The 23,118-nt window shown below is 40.0% G+C and overlaps 1 protein-coding gene across 1 annotated transcript in view; it reads left to right on the plus strand.

The window, feature by feature from the left end:
* The window catches only part of CHM (CHM Rab escort protein), a 214,523-nt gene that overhangs the window by 43,413 nt on the left and 147,992 nt on the right, over nucleotides 1–23,118 (plus strand). The window contains exons 3-4 of the mRNA XM_036740069.1: nucleotides 5,316–5,388; nucleotides 6,802–6,923. Coding sequence (XP_036595964.1) covers nucleotides 5,316–5,388; nucleotides 6,802–6,923 — 195 coding nt within the window. The remainder of the gene's footprint in view (nucleotides 1–5,315; nucleotides 5,389–6,801; nucleotides 6,924–23,118) is intronic.

Raw genomic sequence — 23,118 nt, forward strand, 5'->3', positions numbered from 1 at the left:
TTAAAACACAAGACAGGCAATAAAACCTGTGTTATGTCAGGTTCTAGAAATGAAGAGTCACTTCAACATTAGAAGTTATAAAGTTATTACTCCCATGGTCATTATTTACATGAATTAGGGTAGAAAAGAGAGTCTAGACTTCATATTATTCTAAGGTTTGTAAACAGTCTCACCAGGCCCTCAACAGAGTAAGTGAGGAATTAGGATTTGTGTTCAGTGCCTTTGTTAGAACGTTAGTCCCCAAACTTTTTTGATCATGTACCCCATCAGTAAAAATATTTTGAGTATGCACCCCCAATATGCAAGTTTACTTAGTTATAAATTACATGTATATTTTGCTGTACTAATAAGTATGTATATTAAGTAAATAATTAATAGTATATATAAAAATGCAATGATATTTGATCTTAGAGTCAATAGGAAACCACTGGAATTTATTGAGGAGAGTGAATTAGTTAGATCTCTTCTTTAGGAAAAGATGGGTTGGAGATGGAGAGACTAGAGGCCAGAAGATCAATGAAGAGGCTACTGGAATAGTCCAGGCTAGAGGCAATGAAGGCTTGAATGAGGGAGGTAGCTGTGTGAGCTGAGTGAAGGAGATAGATAGGAGAGATGCTGTCAAATACAGACCAATAAGGTTTGGCCAACGATTGGCCCTTTAGGGTGAGGAAGAGTGAGGAGTTGAAGATTACCGAAGCTTTCATTCACTGGCCACTGCCCAAAGCACAGAGCCTGCCTTCCAAGGAGCATCTGCTCCCCTGTTGGTGATCCATGGGGCAGAGGGCTTATATCTGGGAGAGAGGGAGAAGAGTAAGAGAGGGGCAGAGAATTTGCCCAATGGCACCTGTTGCTAAGGGTGTCTAAGTAGTTTTTAAGTTCTAATTGCCCCAAGGGGCCAATAGCTGGCTCAGAAGAGAGAAGTTAGGAGTCTGCATGGTGGAGGGCCATAGCTGAGTAGATTTTGGGGGGAGATGTGGGTAAGTATGGTTGGGTTGGAGACAAGTCTCTCGATTGGCTGTTGCAGAAAGGGTGAGATGCAACCCATCTTCCTACCCTCTGACTGGTTGATCACATGCCTCCTCTTTGAGGACCACTAGTCTGGAACTCAAAATTTCTAGTGTCTTAAGTTGTTGCTAGGGTTTGAATTAGTTAATTAGGACCATAGGTGCCTCCATATTAATCATAAATCTAGTTAGATGCCTGTTTCCCAATGAAGTCAGCCTTCTCTCTCAAGAGCTGGGGGAAGATAGGATCCTGTAGCATAGACACGATATTAAATTGGAAAAAGCTGTTTCTACCTCTTACTAGTAGTGACTTTTGGAAACCATTTCATCTCAATTTGATCTTAGTAAAGTGGGATAATCCTCATCTACTGCCTACTTTCCAGGATCCGTGTGAGAATCAAATCAAATGGAAGTGCTTAATCATAATGTATTTACATTGCAGATGCTTTGTTTACTTATCTGTATATTTGCTATTTCCCTCCATTATCATATAAGCTCCTTGGGCCTGTTTGCTATTCGTCTTTATGGCTTCCATGCCTTGAGCTGTGGCATCTCAAGCTACTGGCACAAGTACATGTTTGTCCATCGAGAAACTGCTTGAAACGTATAAGGTGGTATGAGTAGTAATGTTTCTGTGGGGAAGACAGCAGCAGGCTATGACTGTGGCGGACCCAGGCCCTGGGGATGGATGATGAGCACTTTTTACTCAGTAAGCTGAGCTTGACTCCCCGCCGTGCTCTGCCTGAAAACACTTTTAACCCCTGGACATCGGAGTCATTAAAGCATTTCTCATGTGAATACCCTCAAGAATGTCAGTAGTTCTTTCTTTCGTTAGGATTCTTGTATTTATGAACAGAAATTACTTCCATTTGCACTCGGTAGTTTATTATGGGAATATGCTAAAAATCCATAAAGATAAGACTTTCACAAAAGATTCAGTATCAGATTGTAATTATAGGACACAGTGGAAAAGAAGACAGGATTTAATAAATGCTATTTTTATTTAATTAATAGAAGTGGTGCCCAGACTCTTCAGACAATTTCTTTTTCTCTGTTTACCTGTCTGTCACATTTATGTCCCTGTTCCTAGACATTATCATATAGGCTACTATTTTTAAATGAGAAAAATATGTAAATGTTAAGGAAGAGTTTGAAAGTTTATCTTGATATTGATTTCATTTTTCTGTGGCTTTACTGGAGTTAATGGAATCAGCTTTTTAACTCATATCCTTGCTGCGTCTTGGGAAAAAAAATGGGTGGTACCCTGATGGTAGCTTTGTGAGATGAGAAAAATGAAATCCTTTTTTCTTCAGTTATAAAGTGTAGATTCTACTCAGTAGGGGAGCCAGAGACTTATTTCAATCGCATGACTGCAAAATTTTTTCTGCTCTAGAAAATGAAAGTGCCCTATGGTGTGTTGTTGATAATTTCAGGGGGATATTTTTCAGTAGTGAAAAATGAGATAACTTAGAACAGCCCTGAATGTTCCACGGCCTCACTGTGAAGGGTGGGTAGATTCTGTCCTTCGGTGCTGCAGAGAGCCACAGCGCTTGAAATAGAGCATCTCTCTCCAGCTATTTCCTGGTAATGATAACAAACTCCATCCCTCATCATGAGCAGCTTCTTTCTTGAGTTGAAGTGAGGAGGCAGTAGTGACACAAAATTGGCAGGAAGTTTCCCATACCCTTTTTCCTTTTTTCATGAAGTCAGGAAATTCTCACTTTGTCCTTAAAATAAATTGTGTGTGTATGTTTAAAATCAGTAACCTAACCTTTTTGAGAAGTTTTACAGTAGTCCTAAAGCCAGAGGAAATCACATCTTAGAAACAGAATTTGAATAGCAAATTTGCTATTCAAATAAATTTGGGCAAAATTTGAAAAGCATTTTTTTTCCTTTTTACACGCGATTTAGGCCAGCTTTAATGTTAAATATTCCATCAGCAGTTTTTGTATTAGCAGATATTGAAATGTCCTGCAAAATGGCTCAAATCTCATTTCTAATCATGGAAATACTGCAGCTCATTTCGTTGCAATCTTTTTGGTCTTCCATACCTAGTTTACTGGTATTATGTTGCCCTCTTTTGTCAGAGAGACTAGGCTAATGAAAGCCATGTTTCACCTTTTACACACATAATTGGATGAGATCACCAGATGGTGATGTTAAGAGCACATCAACAGGAAAAGTTAAAAATGAGACATGGATGGAAAAATATTAGAACCAATTAGCTCTGTCACAAGCCCTGACTGAATCTAGTGGGAGGGAGGAAAATAGATTTTGACCAAATACTGACTTGCTCATTGCTTTCAGAGGGAGTGAGGTCTGCCTTGGTCTTATACTGAGAGCTGGCCTTCAATCCAGAAAGACCTAGGTTCAAGCCTGCCTTTGACCATATTGGATGTGTGACTCTGGGCAAGTCACTTAACTTTAAAGTAGTGCTTGAGGCCAGTGATGTCAAACTCAAATAAGAAACAGATCCTCAAGGCTGCCAATTGATTTAGAAAACCACATGTTAACATTATCTGTGTTTTATCGTATTTTTATTTATCTTGCTTAACATTTCCCAATTACATTTTAATCTGATTCTGGCAGCATGGTGGGAGTTTGCAGGAGGGCACATTGGTCTTGAGGTTGACCCTTCTGTACCCTGAATTGCAGAGAAAGCGTTGATCTGCATCAGTAGAGGGAGTGTCGTCACCTGACTGTTCCCTATCCCAGTGAAGTGAGAGGTTCCTGTGCCTATCCATTTCTTTCATCTTTTGGAGGGTAGATGGGTAGCCTGGATCACTAGAACTGGGACAGAGGAGAAAATGGACCCAGGGTCTGGGGCAGAATTGGAACTGGAGCCGTTTACTGATTCCCATGGTCTTTTCAAACTTCTGTGAATTGAAGAAAGTTATCTTGGGAATTCATATGCAAGTCAAGATTTTAGAATTCTTGCTAGATGTGCTGGGGCCATTTCCACTTGTGTGTTGTTCCAGTGAAAAGGTCTTTTACTTTAATCATGAAGCTTTGCAAGGTTAGCCAAAAGTATTTGCTTATGACCTGATGTTGGAGGCTTAAAAAAGAAAGCTGAAGGACTCGGTGACTTTAGTTTTGTGTCTTTGTTTTATGCTAAAGCTTTTTTAATTTAAATCACCAGTCTGTTTGCCAAGTTTGCATGGTATAATGTAGAGCTTGATGGCCTGTGTTTTTTAGGGGAGGGAGGAGAGCCCCAGCATCTCTGTTCTTTCTCCCCCCCCCACCCTTTCCCCCAGATGATCTCTAACCTAAGGGATCAAAGATTCCAAGTTCCTCAAATTCCTGCCTTTTAGCTGAGGCTGTGGATGTGAGCAATTGCTGTGATAGCTGGAATTCTGAAGAAAAATGCCAGGAAGTGTGCTTGTGGGTTCTGGGCAACGTGTTGTCCATTAAGTAAAAGGAACCTTAGGGTGAAACTCGAAGAACTGAGAGATATTAATGAATTGTCTGCAGGCCCACCAAAGGATGCTTTGGGAGAGTGGGAAAAAATAATAGATGAAGTCAAGCCCTGCTGGGGGTCAGGGCAGCCCAGGGCTTTTCCATCCACTTTCTCCTGACCCCATTCTCTGGCACAATCATAGCATCTACTTGGCTTGTAGAGTCCAGGTTACTGGAAGGGGGCGTCATGTAGAGATAGTCCTGATGAGAGCTGGTGTGGGGGTGGGAGACAGGAGGGGGAGGATGGGGATGCAAGGGAGATGGGGGATGGGAAGCGGAGGTGTGGTGCTGGGAGTAAGAGCTGAAAAATTGAAAAATGATTTCTTTGGTTTTGTGGCTGTTGAGCCCTGGCCTCCCAACTTAGAGAAGCTCACAAGTGGAAGAAACCAGGGCTGTGGTGCAAAGAGAATTTTAGTTAGAAAACCTAGGTTTGAATGTTTCCTCTGTTACTTAATGGCTGTGTGACGTTAGGCAAGTCTCTTGGCCTCTCTGGTCTTCAGTTTTCTCATCTGTAAAAAGAAGGGAGTGGCCTAGATTCTCCTTAATATCTCCTCCAGCCTTAATCCCTTGATTCATTATGCACAGGCTATCTAAGGAAGCCCTTGACTCCATTTGTATGTTGGGTCTGTACTACACTGTAACCTGGAGTTTCACAGGTTTGCCAGTTGCTTTAACAAGCCATTAAACGGGGCTCTCAGAAAGTAAAGGGCTTCAAAAGGAGTTTCCAAAGCCTAGTGGATTTGGTGGTGCCTCCTGCATTCACAGCTGTTTTATTTATTGAGATGAGTAAATTGTTTTGAGCATTTCCTGATGTTTTCTTCCTTTTCATTCTTGTCGCTCTTATTTCTACTGCAGGAGAAGCTATTATGGAGGAAACTGGGCCAGTTTCAGCTTTTCAGGATTATTGTCCTGGATAAAGGAGTATCAGGTAAAGTTCTGCTCTGATTTTTGTTTTGTTTTGGCCATTTTAACATGATATGCATGCCAGATCACGAATCTTACCTGTTACTGTGGGGTTTATCTTGTTTTAAATTGTGCCAGAAGTTACATATATTCAGTTTACTTCTCTTCCAGAATTGCTCTAGTTGAATCGATGTGTTGGCCGTAAAGTGAATTCCTAGAAAAACGAGGCCCATCTTCCCACTTGCTTCCAGCCTCAAGTTGAAATGACTTGAGGAAAAGAATCCCTCTGTAGTTTGAATGGAAAACTTTGCTGAGGAAGGAAGAGAAGATGCTAAGATGCTAAGCAGATTCCTGACATGTTAAGTGTTGCCATTGGAGGCAGGCTTTTGTAGCAGTTTTAGAACTTGAAAGTTCTAGTTTGATTCTGGAATTGAGGCTTTGTGGACATATGTGCCCTAACTCTCCAGACCGGTAGCATTTTTCTCGTGTTTGAGAAATACATGACTCCACACTCAGAGTTTCCCTAATGTAGCCTGTGACCTTTTGTGTGAGAGTTTATAGTATCTAATAAGTTACAATGGCATACTTCACTAGGAGTGGCTGCCATCTAACATAGGATTGACTCTAGGCCAGGCAGTTCTGAAATTCAAGGCTAGAAATAATCTGAAATTAGGTATTATAATAGTTGATATACTCCGATCCTGTCTCTTGCATTTGTGCTTTTCAAAGTAATTTCTCTTGTATCATTTAATCTGTCACATGACCAGTATTCAAAAGTCCAAATCTAGAGGTACTTTCTAGTTTCTCAAACTATATTAAAATATAGTACTGTTGTGTTTAATTTCTTTTCTGTTTTCATCCTGGACTATTTTTATGCACACACACAGTGTGTGTTTATGTATATGTATGTATGTATGTATATACACATATATACATACACACACACCATACACACACACACACACACACACACACACACACACAGAGATACTGTGTATAGCTCTCCCAATTAAATTGGCTACACCTGTCACATATAAACATTTCCAAGCCATGTTTGTTGAATTTGAATGTATTGTTTGCTTACCTATTCACTATAATTTAGAACAGATGTATACTGATAATTGTCAGTGATGGACTTATGTCGGTCCAGATAAGTTGGATCACTTCTAACAGCAGGTTATGACTTTAATAATGTCTTTGCTTTGAATATGTCAGAACTGAATTCTGTTTGAATTCAACTTTAGAGAATGTGTTTGTGTGTCCATGTGTTTATATGTGTGTGTCTTGTGATAAACTTCTGAGAAGTGATGGGACTGGGTGCTTTCTTCGAGAAATTGAGAAACTTAAAATTAAGAAGTAGTTGATTCTGTGGGTACAGGTTTGGTTTGTTCCATTTGAATGAAAATGAATCTGAATCCTTCATCTGTATATTGTTTAGGAAGAGAGTGATGAGGAAGAGTGGGCAGCATGGCAAGAGCTGGTACTGGAAGCAGAAGAAGGTGTTGCTCTTTGTAAGAAAGACCGGACCATCCAACATGTAGAAGTCATTTGTTATGCCAGGTATGAGCAGTAATTGAAAGACAAGTATTCCTTAATCTTTTATTATAAAAGCAAGGCCATGATTGTTGTTATTTGAGCTATAATCATTTTTCTCCCTCTTTCTATTGTATAAAAGAATCAAGAATTATACATTTTTCTGCAAAGGTATATTTTAACATCATAGAATAATGGAATCTCTGAGTTGGAAGGGACCTCAGAGGTCATCTTCTCCAACCTGCCTTGACCTGAGCCTGAATGCCTTTGACAACATCCCTGAAAAGTGTTCACTCAATTGTCCCTTGAGGACCTCCGGTGATAGGCAACTCAGTACTTCCCGAGGTGGCGTTTTTCACTTTTGGAGAGCTCTTAATTATTCAAGATTTTTCTCATGTTGACCAAAATTACTTGGCCATTCTCACTCCTTGCCACCTTCAGGGGTCTCCTCCTGCTCTCACCTAAGCACTTTTCAATATGTGGACAAATATTTTCCCTCTCTTCTCTGTGCCCCCACTGAGCAAGTTGAAAGGGCTTCAGGTGCAGGCCCAGCAATGGACTAATTGTCTGCCCTGTGAGGACCAGCCTTGGAGAGAGAGGCAGCACAGTAGAGTGAGTAGAGGGTGGGTGGGACTCAGTCAGGAAGCTTTGCCTTCAGGTCTTTCCTCAGTGACTTGTCACCTGTGTGACCCTGGACAAGTCAGTTAGTCTCTTTGAGCTTCAGCTTCCTCATCTGTAAACTGGGGCCAAGGAAGGTGGCTCTCCCACAGAGTGGATAATGCACAGTGCTTTTAGAGCATTTGAAGTGCTATATAAATGTAAGCTGCTCTCAGTCTTCTGACTTCTCTTCTTCCTCCTCCTCCTTCCCCTTCCCACCCTACCTCTTCCATTTTAAGATGCACATCTAGGGAGACTGATAACTGCAAATCCTTGAACTGCTTTAATATTTAATTGCTCAAAAATGACTATTTGAATGAGTAACTGAGTTTTTCCCATGACATGTAGCTGATGGCTTAAGAAGGTAAGTATACATCATATACTTAAGTGTATCCATTCATATTATTAGAGTCCTCCAGTGTTCAGGTCATCCGACTATCAAGTGTTTTTACGGGGACCTTAAAAAATAGCTGATCACCCTAGGGATATGTTAGGCTGTTACTAGTGGTTGTTCTGAGAACAGCCACTTACATTTTTACCTGTGAAAAATCTGTGAGGACCAGGAATTCCTTCACTTATTTGTGAGGCCCTGTTTGTGTGGTGTAACTGAGAAGTTATTTTCAGCATTTTTTTTTGTTTTAAGGAAGCAGCTAATTTCCCATGTATTTTCTCCAAAAGCATATCCTTCTAAGTGTCTAATATAGGTTTGAATTTATAGTGAACTGCATACCTTTCAGCACAAGAAGGTACAAACAGCCTAAGAGCATTCAAGGCCTGTGTAAGCTTTTAGTCTGTGATTCTGCCTCTGAAGCATTATGGTTTAATAAGTAAGAAGTAATATCCAACCATGCAGTATGTGGGGGGAGGAGAAAGAGAGGGAGGGAAAAGGAGAGGGAGAGAAAAAATGAATGTGTTAGGTGGCTTTTCTATATAATGCTATTAAATACCAGTTGTTGCTATGTGATGATTTTAGCCTAGTGGACCCTGAAGGACTGCTTGGCTGACACGTAAGAACGATTAGCCTTATTCTGCTTGGCCCCCAGTGGTACATCTAGAAGCAATGGGTAGAATTGGCAGAAAGGCAGAAAAATTATTTTTTTTGAAAAGATCCCTCAGTGACTGTCTTGTATCTTTTTTGAAGTCTTTTGTCCCATTCTGTCCAGATTTAGTTTTTCAGTAAGGACAAACTTGGTATAAATGAGAGCTGCCCCAAAATGGCCTGGGCAGCCTCAGGAGTAATGAGTTCTCCCTCACCAGAGATCTTTAAGCTTAGCTCAGGGTACTCTTTGTTGAGTATGTTATAGACAGTATTCTTGTTGATTTCTTATCTACCTCTGAAATATTGTGATTGCAAATGTGGCTTTTGACTTACATACCACAGTTAAGAGCTGAACCAACCCATCCAGACTATAATATAAGAAAATAACATAAAGCCTAGAAAAGGATCTCGTTTTTAACCCCCAGGCTTCTTGATATTCCTTTTGGAACTTCCTAAAGTAGGCAAATAATTGTAGCAGAGACAGAATAGGACTCTGGAGGATTGTGTTTATCTCAATACTAAATGACCTCAAATAAAAAACTATATGAAGGTGATACAAGAGCTACAGAGATACAGCAAGTGAGGATCATAAGGAACCCCTGGAGCATAACAACAAGGTTAAGTTATTTTCAGGTTCATCTGTGTGAGCAGGCAGGGAAGGTGGTGTGTAGTATTCTAAGAGAGATATTTATAAAAAAATGAAGAAAGTCATTTTCAGCCTTTTGAAGTTAATGTAAGATATCAATCAGTAAGAATTTATTAAAGTGCCTACTATGTGCCAAGCACTGTGGATGCAAAGAAAAGAAACAAAACAGTCTGTACTTGCGTTGCTTCTGTTTTTAACAATATAGACAATAAAGACATTAAAGGCATCCTCTGAGCCTCAGTTATTTGGAAGTCTCATTCATGTGGAACAATACCTCTACTTCCCCCAGAATTAGTCAGTCACTTATTGGATGTACATCATATGCTAGGCTCTGGAGGTATAGAAACAAACAGTTACTGTCCTTAAGTATACATTCTGTACGGAGAGATGTGTATGTACAAAATGCAAGGTAATTGGTAGATGGATGGGGGTGGGGAAGGCCTAGTAACATGAGGGAGAATTGGAAAGGCTTTGTGTATATAGAAGGTGCTGCTGGAGCTGAGTTTGGAAGGAAATAAAGGATTCTAAGAATCAAGGTGAGGAGAGAATACATTCTGTGTGTGGGGCACAGCCAGTACAATGATGTGGAATTTTGTGGGTGAGGATTAATAAGAAGTCTAGGTCAGACAAAAGATTATGAGAAAGGGAGTATTGTATAATAGGGTTGGAAAGTTAGTTTGAAGCCAAGTAGTAAAGGACTCAAAATGCCCAGTTGAGGTGCTAGAAGAAATGATGAGCAGGATGATTTCAGAAAAACATGGAAAGACTTCTGTAAACTGATGCGAAGTGAAGTGAGCAGAATTGGGAGAACATTGTAGGCAGTAATAGCTATATTCTACCATGAACAGCTGTGAATGCCCAGCTGTTCTTTGCAATACAATGATCCAAGACAATCCCAGAGGAATGATGATGAAAAATGCTATCTGCCTCCAGAGAAAGAACAGATGGCATCTGAATACAGACTGAACCATACTATTTTTCACTTTCTTTCCTTCTTTCTTTTTTTTGGGTTCAAGTTTTCTCCCATAAAATGACTAATATGGAAATATGTTTTACATGATATGCACATGTATAATCTATATCAGATTGCTTACCATCTCTGGAAGTGGGGAGAAGAGGGAGGGAAGGATAGAATTTGGAGCTCAAAAAAACCCCCTAAATGGTAAAAATTGTTTTTACATATAATTAGGGAAAAATAAAATATTATTAAAAAAAAAGAAATGCCCAGTAGAGGCATTTCTAAAGGTAGTAGGAAGTCCCTGGAGTTTGAGTAGGGTAGTGACATGGTCGATCTTGTGCTTTAGGAAAATCTCTTTAGTGGCCACGCGGAGAATGGATTGGAGAGGGGGGAACAGAGTGCAGGCCGGAAACCTGTATTCCAGGCAAGAATTCCTGAACCGTGGTAGTGCCTGTTTGTGTAGACAGAAGGTAACGGATGTGAGAGATGTTGGGGAGGTAGAATTAACAAGATAATTGATTAGAAGTTAAATGAGAGTGAGGAAATGGAGGAATCACAGAGGTTTTGAATTTGAGTGATTGAAAGAATACCGATGCTGTTGACAGAAGCAGGGAAGTTGGGAAGAGGGGTGGGTTTTTTAGGTAAAAGATATTAAGTTCAATTTTGGACTTGTTGAATTTGAGATGCCTATAGGACATCTGCTTCAAAATGCCCAGTAGGCAGTTGGTAATGTAGAACTGGAGCTCAGGAGAGAGACTGGGCCTCGATATATAGATATAGGAACCATCTACATAGAGATGATAGTTGAACCCTTTTCAGCCCATGGTGCTAGTGAGGTCACTGAGGGAGAGTATAGGGAAAAAGAGGTAAGGACCTAGGCCAGAGCCCTGGGGGACAACTCCAGTCAAAGGGCACAGTACAGAGAATGCTCCAGCAAAGGAGACTGAGGAGGGACACTCAGGTAGGAGGACAAGCAAGAGAGAACAACATTATAAAATCCTAGACAGGAGAGAACATTTAGGAAGGAGAGGGCGGTCAACAGTGTTCAAAACTGCAGAGAGCTCACTCCAGGGGTGATGATTAAGGAAAGACCATCATGTTTGTCAATTAACAGGCCATTGGTAACTTTGGAGAGAGCAGTTTCAGTTGAGTGGTGAGGTTGTAAGTCAGATTGCAAAGGATAAATGGAAGGATAAATAAAAATTTACATTTGGTTGCATTAAAACTGGCTCTCTGACGCTGGGCAAATCACTTAATCTCTGCCTCAGTTTCTTCTACTTTAAAATGGGTATAATAATAGTACTTTCCTCATCGGATTGTTGTGAAAATCAAATGAGATAATATTTGTTAGTCCCTTAGTGCAATGCCTGGTACATAGTAGGAGCTTAATAAACGCTTGCTGTTTTCCCTTTCCTTCTTAAAAGCATTGGTGGAAATAAAATTCAAATCTTTGCCGTATGAATGCTTCATGGGAACAATCCTACCTAGTGACTAAAAGGCTGCCTGGGTGAAGGTGGGTGCTCGAAGGTACATTTTGGGTCCTTCAAGCCAATAGAATTTGGTTTTGAAGAGGAGAGGATAGGAGAGTGTCTCCTGGAGTGAGTGCACATGGTTAGCTCTGCCTCTGCTCCAAGTCACTCCACTGTTCTTTATTTTAGGCCACTGATTGCATGTATCTTGGGGGGCAGGATTGAGCGGCCTCTCTAGTTTTCAAGCTGCCCATTTGTCCATGAAATCACCATGGAACCACAGGATTGGTAGCTAAAGGATTGTATCCTGTCTCATCGTCTCTGCCTTCTGGCTTCCTTGACTTCCTTCAAGTCTTAGCTGCGATGACATCTCCTGTGAGAAGCTTTTCCCAAGCCTCCTTAGTCTCAGTGCCTTCCCTCAACTGACTTTATGTCCCGTTTATTCTGGACGTGGCTTGTTTGTACATGGTTGTTGGCTTGTTGGGACTGTGGTTTTCCTTTTCTTTGTATCCTCAGGGCTTGGGTTACCTAGTGCCTGGCACATAGTAGGCACTTCAGAAATCCTTGTTAACTTGACTTGTTAATGACATGACATCAGATAGAGGCAGCACTTAACACCTTGCTTCACTTTTCTAATCTGTAGAACAAGGGATAATAATAACATCTGCCTCCCAGGATTGTTGTGAGGGTCAAATGAAATAATATTTGTAAAGTGCTGAAGCACAGTGCCTGGCACATAGTTGTGCTTAAGGAATACTTGTTAAATTGACTCATTAATGGCACAACATCAGTTAGAGGCTGTTAGATGGTGCAGTAGATAGAGCACTGGGCCTGGAGTCAGGAACACCTGAATTCAAATCCAACCTCAGTCATTTACTAGCTGTGTGACCCTGGCAAGTCACTTAACTCCTTTTTGCCTCAGTTTTGTCAACTGTAAAAGAAGGTAGTAATAGCACCTACATCCCAGAGTTGTTGTGAAGATCCAGTGAGTTTAATATTTGTGAAGTGCTTAGCACAGTGCCAAGTGTATAGCAGATGCTATATGAGTGCCACTATTATTATTATTACAACATCATAGGATCATAAATCTAAAGCTAGAAGGAAGGCTCAGAGACCATCTACTCCAACCTCTTTCCTCATTTTATAGATCAGAAAATTGAGGCCCAGGGTGGCTGTCACTTGTCCAGGGTCCCAGGTAGCATCCGAGGCAGTATTAGAATCTCAGCCCTTGGACCCCAGAGCTAGGAAGTGCTCTTTCTACTCTGCTAGGGTTCCTTTTTTCATTTTGCAAATCTAAGATAGTAATATCTGCCTCTCATTTATCTTATTTCTCATATAGAGCATTAGACATTTTCTCTCACATAAGATTCTAGGATCATAGATTTAGAATTGGAACACACTTAAGAGGTCATGTGGTCTGACCCCCTAATTTTACGGATGAGGAAACTGAGGCCCAAAGAAGAAGTAATTTGCCCCAAGTCACACAGAGGGTAATCTGGGCAGGATTTGAATGCAGATCTTTGGACTCCCATGTTTATCATGTTTCCCCCGTACCACCCTGCATCCATATGATGCTCAAGTGGGATGGAAAGTGGCTCTTGTATCTACAGATGAATTTACTTTCTAGAGTGTAGAAACCAAAAGCAATGAGTGTTCTATCAGGAACCTGAAATTTTTTGGTAATTTTGGAGGAATGCAGTGATGGTTGGTATTAGAGCTGCATTTCGCAGCTAACCTTTTCTGTTATTGCTTAGTACCAAGTGGTGGAGGGGAAACCTTATCACAAAGAATAAACATTTCTGTGATACAAAATTGATGACAGTATTATTCATATTGATATTTTCTGGACCAACCAAGTTTTGGAAGTCTTTTAAAATAACCATTCTCCATTTATTTGCAAGGATAAACAGCTGGGAAGCAGTATAACATATACTGTGCAAATCTGAAAAGAATGGCCTTAGAACAAAGTGCATCCATCAAAGGACAAGAATACCATTTCTGCAACAAGCTCTATTGGGGGAAAAGGCAAATGGCTGAAAAATAAATAGTGAACACCTGTGCTGAATAAATTAACCAGCTGGTTGGCAATTTTTCATTTGACCTCTCTAAAGGGGTGGCTGTTACAAGGCATCAATAAGACACATTCACTTTGAGATATTCCTTTGTTACTGCTGTTAATTGATGAATAGTGCTAGACAATATTCAGAATTTATATAAAAATTTACTCACAGATGTATACTTTTTGTGAATTAGTGGAAAAACTCATTTGCACAAAGGTTTAATTGGAAATTTTTCTTTAGGCAGCATTATTGCATTATTCAGGACCAGTGCTTATGTAAAATAATGTCAAAGATACTGTTATGCCATATTTCAGAGGTATGACCCTTGGAATTCAAATTGTCTACCCAGATAAACCTTATTATTATTAGCTTCCAATTTTGAAATAAATGTACTTTGACAGCTAAGATTTGCATGAAAATAATACATGTATTGATTTTTCTCAGCTACTATTTAGAGTGGTTCATAGACTTCTTTAGAACAATGAGGGAGACTTTAGAAGTCATCTGTTCTAACCAACTTCTCATTTTACTGATGAGAAATTTCATTTAAGTAACATATATTTCTTTGACTCAAATAAATTAGAACTATTAATCTGATTTTGAAAGGTACTTTTTAAATAAAGATGGATATAACCATAGCATAACCACTTTTAAAGCTTGGGAGAACTTAGAGCAAATCTTTATCAGTCAAGTTTCTCTGAAGAATCAAAATACCATTTCATTTTGAGGGTTTGGAGATTTTGTTTTCTGGGGGTTTTTTTAGTTTTCGCAATCTGTTTTTAGGTCTTAACCTTTTTGGAGTAAGTACCAAAATATAATGGTGGGGGATAGAAAGTTGGAGAAGTTTAATATTCCAGTAATTATGCATAGCACAATTTTAAAGAAAACCGCAGATGATGATATTCATAATAGTCAAAGTGAAGTGTGATTATGCAGGCCTGTTCCCAGGGAATTATCGCCTTCCCCTTGCTTATCTGTCTGTACTTATTTGGACCTTGCATGTATTTTGACTTGCATTTTCCTCTCTGTCCAGAGCTAGTTAATGTATTTCCTTGAATTATAGCATCATATACTTACCGTTGGAAGGACACGGAGACATCTTTTAGTCCAATTCTCTACCTGATACATTAATCTTCTCTGTAGCATCCCCCAAAAGTGATCATTCAGCCTCTTTTCCAACACCTCCAATCATTCTAACTCACTACCTCATGGGGCACCTCTAAATTTTAAGAAAGGTCTTCCTTTCTATCAGAGATTCTTAGCCTTTTTTTGTCATGGTCCCCTTCAGAAGTCTGATGAAACCCTCTAGACTCCTTCTCTGAATCATTTTTAAATTATTAAAGAAAATGCTAAATTTCAGTTAGAAGTTAGTGACACAATAAGGATGATTTTTTTCTTCCCCATCAAAGTTCACAGACTCCCTGAAATCTATTCCCATGCTTACTTTGCATTGAATTCCCTGGCCATGTAAGTACACGATGATTAAATTTAGAGGGTGTCAGTTCTTCACACAGTTTCCCTTCTGCCTCATCCTCTTTTTGCAAATGCTTACCAGGATTATGGCAGTGCTTTGACCACCACGTGTCCCCTGAAATGATGCTTCTTGTTCCATGATAGAATCAACTCTTGCAGTGTTCTTCAATGGAGCCTGTCAGTCTACTCCCCTATGTCTCCACTCCTTATCCATTTACCTTTAAGGACCAATGTACCCCTCCCTGGCTGCCAGTGCACCATGTCGTCTCTGTATTAAAATAGCTTTTCTGTTACAATACAAGCTCCTTGAGGGCAGCTGCTGTCTTTGCTCTTGTCTTTGGTCTCTAGCATTTGGCACAATGCTTGCCACCGAGTTAGTGCTTAATAAATGCTTCTTCATTCCTTGTTGCCTCGGACATAGGGCAGAGCCAACAGAGTCAGCTCCTTTATTGGCTTTCTGAAAGAAAGAGCTCATTGAGCCTGCTTTCTTTTTCCTGCAGTTTCCTTTTGTTTTCTGGTTTCATTTATAACAGCAAAGTAAATATTGATGTGATTCAGGTCTTCCAGTAGTCTGTTTACTTGTTTTGTCACTTGATAAGGTTCATACTTTTAATTTACTAATGGTTAAGTAAATATTTATAAAATCAATTTATATAATGTCGAATATTATATAAATATTATAGAATATACTATATATATACATATATATATAGAATATACTATATAATTATACAAGATAAATGTATAAAATGTTGAAAAAGTGTGTGATTTTTAGTGCCCCCTGACTTTGCCTCCGTACCCGCCAATTCTCCCACTCTGCCATCATCATTGTAAGAGCAGAAGAGCTGAGGGGCCCAATAATTAATCACTTAGTGGCCACTGTATTGATGATGAATCTCTCTGTCCTTTGATTGGTCCTCAGAAAGCAGGAATATAGATTCAAAAATTTTCCAGCATGGAAAGGTTGTCCTTTGTTGGTATAGCCTTCAAAAATCCAATGTCACTGCTGCTACATGATGAAGCATTGTAAAAGACTTTGGTGGGCTGGAGGAAGAGAGTGATTGGGATACAAAATGTAGTACTTATTTTTCATATAAACAGGAACTGAGGCCCAGAGAGGTTGTCAATTACTTAAAAAGCATTTATTAAGCACATGTAATGGGCCAGGCATTATGTGGTACTGTCAAGTCAAGTCAGCAAGCATTTATTAAGTATCTACTCTGTGGCAAACACCATTCTAAGGTCTGGGGATACAAAGAAAGGCAAAAGACAATTCCTGCTCCAATCTGTTGTCAAGACCTATCGATTTCATCTTTGCATTATCTCTCCTATATGCCCCTTCTCTCCTTTGATACTGCCACTGCCACAACCACTATCCCCCCCCCCCCCCCCCCACCGAAGTCCCTCATCTCTTCATGCCTGGATTATCAAAACAGCTACTGGTGGGTCTGCATGCCTCCAGTCTCTCTGTACTCTAGGCCATTCTCTACTCGGCTGCCAAAGTGATTTTCCTAAAGTACAGATCTGAGCCTGTCTCCCCGCCACCCCACCCCTTCAGTAAATTCCAGTGGGTCCATATCAACATCAGGATCAAATATAAAATCCTCTGTTTGATTTTTATAGTCTTTTATAAACAACCTCCCCCCCGCCACACACACACGTATTTATTCTTCAGACCAGTGACACTGGCCTCCTGGCTGTTCCATAAACAAGACACTCTATCTCTTGGCTCCAAGCTTTCTTTCTGGCTGTCCACCATGCCTAAACACTCTCTCTCCTCCACTCTGACTACTGACCTCCTTGGCTTTCTTCTATTACCAACTGAAATCCTACCTCCTATAAGATGCTTTCCCTAACCTCTCTTAGTTCTCGTGCTTTCTGTCTTGATTTTTTTCGCAATTATCCTGTATGTAGCTTGTTTGTACATAGTTGTTTGCATGCTGTCTCCCCCATTAAACTGTAAGCTCCATGAAGAGCAGGGAAAGGTTTTTGCTTTTTTTGTTTCCCCAGCACTTAGTAGATACTTGACTGACGGACTAGTGGGAGAGAAAACATGTAAACAACTATGTACAAATAAGATATAGACAGGATAACCTAGAGGTAATTTAAGAAGGAAGGTGCTAAGATTAAGGAGGGCCGGGAAAGGTTTGTGGCAGGAAGTGTGATTTTGGTTGATTTAGTTGCCACTTGAAATCAAGGAAGCCGGAAAGCAGAGATGAGGAAGGAGAGACATCCAGTCTCTCATGGGGGACAGACTGTGGACATTCCTTGAGTTTGGAGCATCTTGGGAGGAATAGTGAGGAGGACAGTGTTACTGGATCTTATCGTTGTTGGTGTTTGTCCTTTGTTTTCAAAGAGAACAAATGACGTCACAGGGTGATGTCTTGACTCGTGTATGAATTGGATTTAAGTGAGGCAGAATCACACAGAGTTGTCAGTCTCACTCTCTCTTCCAGAGTCCTCAAAATCCAGTGGCAAAACAAAAGTCAAGACAACTGGAGATTGCCTGGGTTGTAGTGGATGACCTTGGTGTCTTTGATGCCTGAGCAAGCTCTAAGCTCTCCACAGTGTGTGCTTCAGCTGTCTTCATGGCCATTGGAACAAATGCAAAATCAAAACAACCTTTAGGGTTTACTTCACACCCTGAAAATTGGCAAAGATGATAGAAGATGGAAATGGTCAATATTGGAGGGAGTATATAAAGATAGGCATGCTAATGCTTTGTTGGTGAAGCTGTGAACCAATGCAGCCATTTTGAAAAACAGTGTGGAATTAGGCCAATGAGATGACTAAAACTTCCATGCCCTTTGACTCAAAGACTCCACTGGTAGGCATATACCCCAATGTAGTCAATCAAAAATGAACACTTCAAAATGACAAAGAGCAATCTTAGTCTCCAAGAAGAGATAGGAAAAGATACCTTCCCCTATTCCTTTTCAGTGATGGGGGAGGGGCAGGGAAGAGCCCATGGGTGTGGAACATTATGTTTTAGTTAAGATTTATTTTTATCTTTATATTGATCTGTTTTGCTGGGGGGTAGGAGTGGTTTTCTCTTAATTTTTTTTCTTTGTTATAATAAATTCTTCGTTATATGGCTATTCCAGCTTTCAGAGGTGGGGAAATGGAGGGATACAGGGCAAATTTAAGCAATATAAAGACAAAAGATATCACTAAAAGTTTTTTTTAAAGAGATAATTGGTAACTTTTGGGAGTAGTTTCAGTTGAATGAGCTTTTCAGAACAAGAGGCTGAGAAATGAGTGAAGGAGAGGAGGTAAAAGCTTTCTGGGAGTTTGTGAAAGGAGGGAAAGATATAGGGTGGTAGAGTGAGGATGAGTCTGGTTCGAGAGGGGGATTTTTAAAGTACAGGGAAGCCCTGGGTATGTTTGGTGCAGCAGTGAATGAGCCTATGAGAGGTAGGGACTGTGTTTGGAGATTAGAGAAAGAATCATAGTGTGATCATGAGAGGGGAAAAAGCATTTATTGTGTGTGCAAAGTGCTGTGCTGAGCCCACGTAAGTACATAGAAAAGCAAGGCAGTCTTAGCCATCAAGAAGCTCACGTTCTCGTAGCAGGAGACAACATAGGAGATTTCAGCTACAAGTCACATGGAAAGACCTCCCCATTCCTTAGGGTGCAGCAGCGAAACAGATGGTAATGCATCTTTTTTAATGTTTCCACCATGTTTCTGCTGCTGAGCCATTTTACAGTGCCAAGGACTTGGGTGGGGTGACCTGTCTTTTCTGACTCTTCACTAGCTGTGACTGTTTGGGACATGGCTATGCTGCAGCACCTGCAGAGGCAAGTGACAAATCAGATCTCCTTGGATGATCCCTGTGGGGGTCATGCTTGTAGTCTTGGGGGGCAGGAGCAATGTTACTATTCCCTGGACTCTTGGCTTTACCTTTCCAGTGGTAGCAGTTGGTCAGTGGTTGGTGTTGGTGGTGGCTGGGAGGGCAGTCCCCTTCTCCCTAAAAGTTGCTCCCCTAGTTGATGTTTAGGGAGCCAGGCCAGAAACAAGATCAGTGGTCTGGAAGACTTGGAAAGCCTGAGGCTCTTGGCTGCTGGGTTCTGGGCTGTCAGCACTGGGTTACCAAGGGAGGCAGAGTTCAAAATGGATGCAGTGATTTTCCCTGCTTGGCCTATGCTGTTTCCTGAATCTCCCTCAGGACACCCTGTCTGCACTATCCATAGTGATAGTGGTAGGGATAGTAGGCCCTTTCTTAAGGTTTGTTCCCCTGGGTGATGGCCACTGTTACATTAGAAAACATGAGAAACGATGGAATAAGGGTATGAGGGTACAAGTTTGTAAGAGAGTAGTTTTGGTTAGAAGAAAGACCATTATTTCATTACACTGGAGTAAGGAAAAAAAGAGAGGTCCAAGGGCTTTGAGAGATATAGGTAAGGGGAGAACAGGGAGCTAGGTTACAGCACATGGCCTTGATTTTCTCAGAAGCAATGTCTTCTGCTTAGAAGATGGATAGGAACTTTGAGGAGAGATGATAAATTTTGGAATGTCTCCTGTAGAAAATTTGATGGAGAATTAAGGAGGAATCAAAAGAATTACTTACTGACCTGAGAGCCCACCTGAGATTAGATAATATAATTTTATAGTTAGGCCCAGTCAACATAATTATGGGACTTCTCTCAGTGCTGTTATAGAGGAGGCAAATAGTAGAAGAGACAACCTTCTTGAGGGTGGAGTTTGGAAATGGATGATTAAGGAAAGGACCAGGAGGTAAGGTATTTGAGAGTAGAATGCAATGTTGAGCTGATTAAGTTTATTGGGTCAAGATTGGGAAGGGAGGAAAGGGACGTTAGAACAGGGATGATGGCCAGGGAAGGTACTGAGGGTGGAGGGAACCGAGATGATGGGGACAAAGAACAAATTTATGAGGAATGAGGCACAGGGAGAGCTGGAGTAAGGGATTTCAGAATTCTTGATCATGGAGTAGAACACTTGTGGGTGATGGTAACTGAGGGATCACTCAGGTGACTTGCCCAAGGTAACACAGTAAGCACCAGAATCAAGATTTCAACCCAGTCCCTCTGAGTTCACTCACAGCTCTTTTTACAGGTGACTGCATTGTTTACATAAGTTTGTTGATTGTTCCACATGATGGCTTTTTCAGTAGTGGAAGACAGCTATCACTTTCCCCTCTCCCAAGTCTTTTCTTCTGATAAAACAATCTATATTCTCTCACTCATTCCTCTTCTTGTTATGGTGAATGGGAAACAGACAGTACCACCTATTTATACCAGCAGAAGCGGGTATAAGGTGTAGAACAGGTGGTACTGTCTGTTTTTCACCCTGCTCAGGGTGAAAAGTCCAGTTTTTTAGGACTGAGGAATGATAATGGTACCTGATCTAATTCCTCAGGGTCAGGTACTTATTGATCCTAAGGGAATTCTCTTCAAGAATTCTTAGAGGTGGGAATAAAACTGTGAACACTCAAACTTAAAAGACAGATTTTATGTTAGGGTATCCTGAACATTTTTTTTTAAAGTCTGGACTTTCTTTTAGAACTCTAGACTTCAGTTTCATTGGTGTGAAAAATTTCTCCACTGATGCAGAATGGCCATTTCTCTGTAAGAGCCTTGGGACTCTTAGAGGTAAAATAGCTCTAGTAAGTCATTGCCTTACTTACAAGTCAAGGACTTGAATCCAGGTTTTCCTTAATCCAAAGCCAACCCAGTATCTGTTATGCTATTCTGCCTTTCTGTTTATGGGGAAGAGTAACTCTTGACACCTGGGCTGTAGTGGAAGCATTATCCTAACCCCATAAAAGTTAGGCTAGTTTTTCCTTAGGAGTTATTGAAATTGTCCTAGAAATTTCAGAGGACGAATGACTCAGTTGTTTATTGACATCACTTCTGGTCACCTGAGTACAAAGCAACTAGGAGGAGCTCTCGTCTTTCTCTGGGGCTTGTCTGGCGGATGGTGAAGGGTAGGCAACACAGAGGCAAGGGGCTTTCATGTAGCTGAGTCAAGTCGTATTCTCCTTGTATGTCCTTGCCTTGCTATTTATTGCTAAGTAAATCTTTTGTTAATTGTTGAATGATCTGTAAGTATATCATTTCATTCTGGTATTCACCTACTACTACTACTACTACTACTACTACTACTACTACTACTACTAATGGGACTGGCCAGAGTCAGGCCCAGCCCAGATTAAGAAATATTTTCATCAACAAAAAAGAGAAAGAAAAGATTAATTATTTGAGCATGCAGCAACAACAAAAATTTAGAAAAGCAGCATGAGTTATGCCAACTAGCATACAAAAAAGAGATAAAATTGAAAAGAAAAAACATTCAATTGATAAATTTGGGAACTTTTTAAAGAAAACTAAAATGTAAACAAATGGTTAGCTAATTTGATAAAAAGAGCAAAACTTTTACTACAATCAAAAATGAAAAAGAAGAACCAATATTTAGAAAATATACAGATGAACAGAATAAGAGAGTTTTAACTTATCTAGTCTCAGAAAAAGAAATTAAGCAAGTCATAAGCGAACTCCCAAATTTAAAAAACAAAACAAAACCCTAGGACCAGATGGATTTAAAAGTAAATTCTATCAAACATTTAAATAACAATTCCAATATTATATGAATTGTTTTCAAAAACAGGCAAAGAGGGGATCCTGCCAAACTCCTTTTATGAGACAAATAAAAGGCCTCATACCTTAAGCAGGGAGAGATAAAACAGAGAAAGAAAACTAGACACCTATCTAATGAACATTGATGCAAAAATATTAAATAAATTATTTAGCAAAGAGGCTATAGCAACATACTGAAACAATTATGTGTTATCAGATTGGATTTATATCAAGAATGTTAGCTTGGTTTATTAATTGTAACCCCTTATAATAAAACAATAAAAATCACATTCAACCAATAGCTAGAACACTCAGGCTATAAGGGACTGAAGGGTGTTGTTTAGGTAACTATGTATTTAATGGTATTTAATACTTTGCTGGAGGAATACCAGTCTGTATGTTTGCTTTAGGTGCAGAAAGGGTGAATTGAGAATTTCTTACATTTTTCCCCTGCCTTCACTTTAAGCCAAATTCCTGAAAGTTCAGTACTCTGTTCTAGTCATTGTACTTCCATAGCGCCATAGATTTGAGCTGGAAGGGAACAGAGAGGCCTATAGATGAATCACCTGTTGTCCTCAGGAGGAGATAGGGAAGTACTTAGCTAGATTAGTTTTAATGTCCTACTTTCATATTATCATCATCATCCTCTCATAAAGAACAGTTGAAATAATTTACTGAGAGCAGTTGATTATCTTCCCTTTGCTCTGCTTGATATTTAGGCAAAGAACTTGGCTGAAAATTCCCTTGGCTGAAAATTCCAAGTTCACATCATTCATTGAACACATTTTGGTTATTCCTCTTTTTGTAATACAGAACCCTAGTAAGGACCTTGGACATTTTTGCTAGAAAAGAGACATATGATGATCTACGTCATTTCTCATTTTTGTGACAGCCTCACTGCTGCTGAACTGCCTTTCCGGGGTTTCAAAGACTCAGAACTTTTGATATTCATTTGAGATTTCTATCTCCTCATCATCATGGAATAGTTTAGTTCTTGACTTAATGGTCTATATCGGATCACTAAGCTACAGAAGAACAGTGTCAGTAACACATTTTGTTACCAGAATATTGCTTATTATTTGTTTATAATAAACTCTTAGTCATTCTAAAAATGCTGTGTTAACTTTTGTTCATTTTCCAAAATGCCATGCCCTAACATTATATTCCTCATAATAACCCTGTCAAATAGACGAGACAGGCAATGTTTGCCCCATTTTACGAACGAGAAAGTGGGGGCTCAAGAAGTCTCTGTGGCTTATCTAGGACTTCATCTTAGTACCTCAGTGCTTTTTTCTCTAAAGCTTGCTGGGGTAGCATTGCATGTAC

This window comes from Trichosurus vulpecula, chromosome X, assembly GCF_011100635.1.
Source record: "Trichosurus vulpecula isolate mTriVul1 chromosome X, mTriVul1.pri, whole genome shotgun sequence".
NCBI classification, from domain to species: Eukaryota; Metazoa; Chordata; class Mammalia; order Diprotodontia; family Phalangeridae; genus Trichosurus; species Trichosurus vulpecula.